Raw genomic sequence first — 8,626 nt, 5'->3', positions numbered from 1 at the left:
AAGCTGCCATGAAAGTACGTTCGGATCAATTTGGACAGTTATTCTGAGAGAGTTTATATAAGAATTTGTTGCTCAAATAAATTTTTAGCTGTTCAGCTACTTATTTGGAGTAGCCTATCCCCATTTCACGAAAATAGGTCTTTTCTTTTTGATAACAATGCTTCTTTTTCATTTATTTCATAAAAATAGAGCATATTGCTCTAGCAAAACAATATTATAGATGTAATGAGAAATTTTTTTAAGCCAAATTTGATCTATACTTTGTTTAATTCTTTGAATGTTACATTCTCAATCCAGATTTGTAGTATATTCCGGTGAATCACATCTCTTGCGCGCCACTACACAGTCCATCACAACTTTCTCAACTAGACAATAATTTTCTTGCTTTTCAATATCCATTACAAGCGCATTCCCAAACGAAAATGTCTTTTCAACTCAACTTTGTAGGCGGTGAGATGATCAGGGTCGTTAGATGTACAATTTTTTTACTATCTTCTATTTCTTATAAACCACTAGTTTAATTAGTAAATGCCACGTATTCAAATTAAACACATTATACTATTACTTGTGTGAAATTTCAATTATATCCTTAAAAAGACTATTAAAACAAAAAAAAAAAACAAAACAAAATAAGGGAGGTGCATATATAAGGCACGCCACCCCCCAACCACCAACCGGAGAGGAGTGGAGGTTGTGGCCGGCCCCGCCACCTTTTTTTTCTCTTCTTTTGTAATTTTTTTATTTTGGTAATTTTGTTTTTTCAATATATAATTAAAAAGTTTCACAATTAGTGGGTATGAAGTGTACTAATTGGAAGGAATACGTGAGATCATCATTAATGATATATCTAGCGAGGTGCTTGCGTGAGATCATCATTAATCATCATTAAACGAAGGTTTCATTAGGGTAATTGGATGGAGAGAGTGATTCATAAAGATATAAAAACCCAGGCAATGATTCTTTTTTATAGAAACTGAAATAATAATTTTAAATCGCAAGTAATTTTTTATTTTTCAAAAAAAAAAAAAAAAAACAGAAACAATTAATAAGCTAGCTAGCTAGGGCCAAAATATTCTCTTCCTCTAAGCCAAGGTCCATTTTGTTTTGTTTTTTTGAAAAAAAATCATTTTACTTCAATGCAAAGGTGGGTTTCTTGAAAGAAGTTGATTAGGCTACCTTCAAGAAATCATCAAATTAACAATAAGATAAGCCCATTGAGTGTATAGAACTGATTAAATGAACTAATTAATTTCATTGAACTTTACTGTTTGATCTCATGCATGAACTCTTTATTTTATTTTCTTCCTTTTGGAGCATCTGATAATTTTTTTTTAAAATTAATCTACTAAAAGAGACCTGTTATATATATATATATATATATATATATATATATATATATATATATATATATATATATAGTGAATTTTAATATTCGAATCACTTGTGAAGATAAGACAACGTAGTTGATGAAGATTAAGAAAGTTTGTTAAATTTTATAATCGATTATTATTAGTATAAAATTCACCACTTCACGCGTTCTAGAATAAAATAAACCTAATTCTTAGGTGCTTTGATGCGTATATCTTTCACTGGAAGTAATCTTAAATATATATTTATATCAAAAAGAAAATCCATTGGCAAGTTATTTAAGTAATAATATCATCAACTTTAAGCATTATTTTTGGTTTTATTTTTTTGTTGGATTCTATCTTTCTTCTGATTTTAATTACCTCGGTATCTTCCTTCTGATACCGGGCATTTTTTTGGTGGAATTATGTTTAATAATTGCTATTTAATTAAGTAATATCGATCAGCAACTTAATTTAAGCACTAGTTTTAGTTTTAATTAATTTCCTTTGTTGATTTATTTATATATTCCTTCTGATTTTACGTCAGTGTAATAATTGGAGGCATTATCATCATAGTGGGAGCAAAGATTATGGCCCCATGCCATCAACCACTGCAAAGGGCGGTGACCACCAAATTGGTCAATGGTCATATCACAGACAAATTGCGATCAGCAAGCCTAGAAGTAAGGAAATCCAACAAGGATACCCATATTTGAAAGAAAAAAGAAAGCCAATTTTGTCTACCACTTAGCTCCTCTTTACTATTTGAAAGTGGCAATTGTTGTCTACGGCCAGGCAGCTCACATGGAGATCGAAGGCTGCCGGGCTCACATACTCCACGGAATCTAGGATACGGTTCGGCCTCCTAAAAAAGCTGCTCAAATTTTAATGAAATTCGGATATTCCTGGAATAACCTAATTTTGTTAAACATCGTTTATTAAGGTAAATTGCCTTGGAAAAGCTAATGTTGTACGAATTGATGGTGCTTAATTAAGTATAAGATTGATGGCCATAATTCAGCTCTCAAGCTTAATGTAATCCGACATATATTTTTGCCTCCTATATATGTGCTATAAAATCACCTTCCTGGTCATAAATATATAATAACAAAAAGGAACTTGAGCATATCCTTTTTATGAGTGAATTATGTACGTTAATGTCACTATCCAAAGTATAAATGAGAGGCTAAGGAAATACCAATAATACGACAATAATAGTTCCTTGTGTATATCATAAATGAGAGCAACTTGGGTGCACTTTTTGCACAAAAGTCACCTTTTGTGCTATTAATAAGAAGCTGACACATCTCCCATAACTTGGGGTGGCTCGCCGGCCACTCCCATGGCCTATGGGGTGGCTGGGAGTGGCCGTTGAGCCACTCCCATGGGCTGGGGGTGGCTGCCAGCCACCCCATGGCCTATGGGGTGGCTGGCGAGCCACCCATAGGCCATGGGAGTGGCCGCGCCGCCACCCCTAGGACTAGGGGTGGCTGTCGGCCACCACAAGTGGGGGAGGAGTGGCCAGCTTCAATTCTCTCTTTTTATTTATTTTTTATTTTTTATAAACAATTAATTTTTTATTTATATGTGATATAATCAAGTGTAGTTAAGCTTTTTAAAAAAAAACACTTAAGTTTAATAAGTTTGCTTAGGTGTCAACTTCTGATTGATTGTACAAAACTCACATTTTGTACAACCTCCCTATATAAGTTATCTCATCATAAATATAGTTGTCATGATCATCTATCAAAGCTTTGGTGTGGTTTTGTTATATTAGTCTTCTTCTTCATTGGCTTTAGCTTAATTATGTCAGTGGGATGGCATCAATGTCACTCTCAGAAACCACGTTCCACTGTCTTGAAACCCACTCCCTAATTCATGCAGCTCCATTAATAGAATTGCTGACCCATTAATGGATCCTGTCAATTTAAAATGCTTGGTTTTTTCTCTCCCGACCATCTCTCACCATCAATCTTAATTTTAAAACATTTCAAATTAACTTGTGTCAGTGTATGATGACCGAGACTTGGTTGCATATATATGATCATGGGATCCACCTTGTAATGACATTTTCACTGTACAAACGTTACCACTATTGAATCCAATCATTATGTTTAGAGTTTTTTTTTTGCCAATAGTCACTATGCAAATGTCACTACATAAATAATGATTTTTTTAGTCTCCAAGGAATAGCTCAATCGGCTGTGAACCACGCCTCATGAAGTGGAAATCACTAGTTCAAATCTTCCCTCCCTCTTCCCTTGTGTAGACATGTAAAAAAAAAAAAAAATTGATGTTTTTTGGGCTTAAAACATTATCTTCCAAGAGTCACTATATGTGGGATTTTTTTTTTTTAATTTTTTTTTTAATTTTTTTATTTTTTAATTTTTGTAGTGAGGCATGAAATTAAGGATTTCAATAAGCTTGTCTGAATTTTATATGAATTTAGGTAGTGTATGAGAAAGAGGCTATGAGATTCACTTATTTCGGGTAGGTACATAGCCTAAATACCTCAAATTAAAATACTGCCCATGATAAGTTATTAGCCTCGTATAGTTTTGGAAGAATAATATATTGGGGAGTCTTTTTTAGTGAGTTCATAATATAGTATGTTAAGACGCTACACAACTCAAAAGCTTAAACTCATAGATTTGAGCCCAACAATACTCTATTAATAACTCATACTTCTTGTATATTTCTAATGTGGGGATTATTATTTTACACTCACAAGCAAATTTGCTGAGCACCGTTGACACATAAAACAATTTCAGCAAAATGGTGAGGGTGAGGGGGGATGATTTGTTGTCTTTGAACAACTTTGGTGAAGCTAATTAATGTGAATGCTTCAAAGTTTCTTCTTGAGATGCTAGTTTGTTAATTGGAGTAAAATGGTGAACAAAAATTATTGGGTTCTGACCAAGAGGAAATATTGTTAGTTTCCCTTTTCGGAAACCACGTCACTTGGAGAGATAAGATATGTCAATCCTTTCTAACTCGTTTTTTCCAGTCCACATGTCTTTTTGTTATTTGGTTCCTTCCCAAGAACATGTCACAGACAAAGCTTAATGCATGCATGGCAGAAGTACTATTAGGTCCAATTGGTGACGTAAGTGATGAGAAATGTCTTTTTGGATGAGTCGGGATTCAATACTCTTTCAGGCAGCTGGCGGCCATTTTTCTATTGGTCAGTTTGGAAGAAATCAGTGTTCTAAAAGCATTACTTATCTTTCTATTGGTCGGGATTCAATGTGCTATAATGTATATTGTACTGATCACGACCTCCCGGTTTTGAATAGATGAATCGATGGACTAGGCAAACATAATGTTGCCTAGTCCATTATGATAAATTCCATGATAAGAAAACAATATATATATATATATATATATATACAACTTTTTAGTTTTTTCTCTTAATTAATTATATGTTAAAGGTTTTAATATTGTGCATAATTAAAGAGTTTCTTACAAATTAATCAACTTTTAAAAGTGATTTGTGTCTTTTAGTATGTGAGAAATATATGTTTTTTTTTTTTTGATCAATATATAACTTAAAAAAATATATATCAATTTTAGAAGTTGATTTATAATTAAGAATTTTCTACAAATAAGAATAAGACAAACCCGAATTAATTTAGGCTCAATGCATTTCCACAATGCCACTCATGTTCGATATATATGATGTGTTGGCATGCAATTGAGTCTATTGAGATGAGAATGTCTTCGGTTTTTTTTCTTTTTTAATTTGTGGATGATTCTTAACCACATCTATCCATTATATACAGTGAATCAAAAGTGATTATTTTATATGGCTGATGGCTCCATACCTACCACGCCGGATGTAACCCATCTGTATTGTTCATCCCATTTTGTAAGGTGGGATTCCTCCCACCTGATTTTTGTTGGAGTCCAAACACGAAAGCACCAACTTTGATTCTGAAACTTTGTCCCCCCGCCCCGGCCCATGTCTTTTATTCATAGAAGAATACAATTGGTGAGAATCTCCAAAGTCAATATCCTCCAATAATATTGTACAATTTATACAATACGGAGATTTTCCAACTCTATCTTTTAATGGTTACTAATAATAATTAACAACGTACGCGGTAAAATCTCCTATGCAGGTCAATATCTCTACGGAAAGGCATCTTGCAATATATACTTTCAAACACACTGCACACATACACTTGCTTGATCGGGAGAAAAAGAATACAATACTGGAAACACTGATCAAGGGCTGGCATAAATATTCCCTAGCTACTCGATCTGTCATATATATTGGTGGCCAAAAAATGTACAAAAACTGAGAATATTTCATTTGGATGATTGATTAGACATCATAACGTGAAAGCTTTTTAATAGAGAGGAATGAGCAGTTGTTGGCTTGCTTGCTCCAAACGTAACTATATATATATATTATAACATGAAACCCATATCATTAACAGAAAAAACGAAGGGTAGCAAAAAAAGAAAAGAAAAAGCTAAGCTCATCATCGTTAATCCAATATCAATTGAGACTAGTTAATTAAGTAAACTGAAAATGTTTGATTTATTGGGATTTTTTTTAATTTTTTTTTTTTTTGTAGCTAATTAATTGATCAAAGTCAAAAGAAAAAAAAAAAAGACAAAATTAGGTACAGTAAATCTTATCATGCTTTTGACACAATATGATCTAAAGCTGAAGCTGAAGATATATATAAGTTGATTTTTTGATGAGTGAGTTTGGAAAATTAACTACTAACCACGTCATCTGCACTAACATTAATCTTGAATGAGATATACTTGCATTAATTAGAGTAAATCCCCGAATCCAATGATTGTATCTTTTAGAAATGGTGTACGTATGTACCCACTCACTCATCTTCGTAGCACCTATAGCGCCACTCTCCAAAAACGTTACACATATATATGTAACCCCACATGCATGACGATAGTGCACTTAGCCTAATTTCTATTTGGTGGTCAATGAATCGAATCCCACACTTCCCATTAAAATAATAAAATAAATAAAAGGCAAACATTATTATCATCATAAAGATCCACAGCGACGATTCTAGTTTGTTTGTAATATGGTGTTTTTTCACCCACAAAAAAGAAAAAAAAAAAAAGGAATATATATTAATAATGCGGACGTATTAATTCAATGGATAAGGGAATCCAAGAGAGAGTGTGACAGGAAATGCTTTCGACTTGTGTTGGTATAGTGCATAAAGGGGTTTTCTTTCTTTATTTTTTTCTCTTTGCTTTTTTCTTGTCTATAAGAAGGCTGTTTCTCGTTTTGGTGGTGGCAGCCACAAATTATAAGAAGTAAGAGCAAGAGAGAGAGAGAGAACGATGGCGTTTGGGATGTCTTCCGAAGCCATTAATAAGGCTAAACCCTACGTGGCAATGGTGTCCTTGCAGTTTGGTTACGCAGGAATGTATATCATCTCCTTGGTGTCCTTGAAGCGAGGCATGAGCCACTACGTACTTGCCACGTATCGTCATGTTGTTGCCACGCTTGTGATCGCTCCCTTTGCGATTGTTCTTGAAAAGTCTCTTTCTCTCTTTCACTCACACGTGCGCATATATATATACACTGATATTTGAACTAGCTAGATTCCCTTCTACTTTATTTTCTTTATCAATTTAATGAATATTAATTTTGTTTTCTCTTCTTTTTGCGCGCAGGAAAATCAGACCAAAGATGACTCTGCCCATCTTCCTCAGAATTGTCGCCCTTGGTTTCCTGGAGTAATGCTCTAAATATATACCTTATTTAGTTGTTTACATGTGTGTGTATATATATATCATGTATGCGTTTAATTATCTGGTACTTGTTTGTATAGGTATTTGTGACTGTACGTATATAGGCATGCATGCATGATGCATGTATATAATCTTCTGTTATTTATTTATTTATTTTAATCAAGATAATTAAATTCTTTAATTTGAATGGGGATTCTGTTATTTCATGGACACCATGAAATCACTTAATGGTATTCTGCATGGACTGTTGCATATGATGATCAGCATATGCAAAGCCGCCATAATTTTCTGGTTGAAAGATGTCTATATATATACCTTTACAAAATTACAGAGACTAACTATACATCTAGGAATATTCATGAATTCTCTGGAAAAAAAAAAAAAAAAAGACTGCTCTGCACAAATCCAGCGATCTCAATGGGTTTGCTAATTACATATAGTTAACTTTTAAACTGGAAATTAACAGCTAATTAATTTCTTGATTCTTAGGTTTTTTTTTGGGGGGTGGGGGGCTGTGAAAATCATTTATTAGGAAGAAAAAAGAAGCAGTAAAACATGAATAAAGGTCTAATATTGGTTTATTACCTTCTACAGGCCGGTGCTTGATCAGAACTTGTATTATTTGGGGATGAAGTACACGTCAGCCACATTTGCATCTGCCACTGCCAATATTCTCCCCGCAATAACCTTTATAATGGCAATCATCTTCAGGTACAAGCTAGTTTCATTTTAACTTATTTACTTACGTCATGGTTCGCTAATATATATATGCAAATTAATTAATTAATGAAAAGCCATATCATCATGTAGCGTTAGGAGACAACAATTGGCTCACACTGGGTCCACAAAATAGACACACCAGGGGCCAGTTGCATGTAAAATAATATATTATTCTTTTAATTTAAATAATAAAAAATAAAATAAAATCGATCAGTTCGGTACTTTTCCTGGAATATTCATGCTAAATTTTAATGATTGCGCAAAATAACATGTACAGGTTAGAGACAGTGAATTTCAAGAAATTACACAGCGCCGCCAAGGTGGTGGGCACAGTAATATCGGTGATGGGAGCAATGGTAATGACGTGGTACAAAGGCCCCATCCTTGATTTCATTAGCGGCCGCGGCCAAAGCCACCACAAAACCAGCGCCGAATCCGCCGATCACCATTGGGTCACCGGCACGCTAATGGTCCTAGGCAGTTGCTGTGGCTGGGCGGCTTTCTTTATTCTCCAAGTCAGTTTAATTCATTAATTAATTAATTAATTACACATTAATCCATTATTATTATTATTATTATTATTATTAATGAGTTGAAATTATCTTGTGGGTAATTCTCAGTCATTTACGTTGAAGAAGTACCCTGCGGAGCTGTCTCTCACAGCTTGGATATGCTTGATGGGCATGTTGGAAGGTTCAATCGTGACGCTTGTGATGGAACGTCACATGAGCGTCTGGGCCATTGGATGGGACTCCAGGCTTCTGGCCGCTGTTTATTCTGTAAGTATATATATATATATATATATATATATA

The 8,626-nt window shown here is 33.9% G+C and overlaps 1 protein-coding gene across 1 annotated transcript in view; it reads left to right on the top strand.

Moving 5' to 3' along the window:
• The first annotated feature begins 6,668 nt into the window (after nt 1–6,668).
• LOC132185679 (WAT1-related protein At4g08300-like) overlaps nt 6,669–8,626 on the top strand; it is a 4,411-nt gene continuing 2,453 nt past the window's right edge. Inside the window, exons 1-5 of the mRNA XM_059599454.1 lie at nt 6,669–6,880; nt 7,017–7,079; nt 7,689–7,805; nt 8,092–8,329; nt 8,435–8,593. Of these exons, the coding sequence (XP_059455437.1) occupies nt 6,681–6,880; nt 7,017–7,079; nt 7,689–7,805; nt 8,092–8,329; nt 8,435–8,593 (777 nt within the window). The 5' untranslated portion in view covers nt 6,669–6,680. The remainder of the gene's footprint in view (nt 6,881–7,016; nt 7,080–7,688; nt 7,806–8,091; nt 8,330–8,434; nt 8,594–8,626) is intronic.

This window comes from Corylus avellana, chromosome ca1 (genome assembly GCF_901000735.1).
Source record: "Corylus avellana chromosome ca1, CavTom2PMs-1.0".
Classification (NCBI taxonomy): Eukaryota; Viridiplantae; Streptophyta; class Magnoliopsida; order Fagales; family Betulaceae; genus Corylus; species Corylus avellana.
This window is presented reverse-complemented; position numbering and strand designations above follow the sequence as displayed.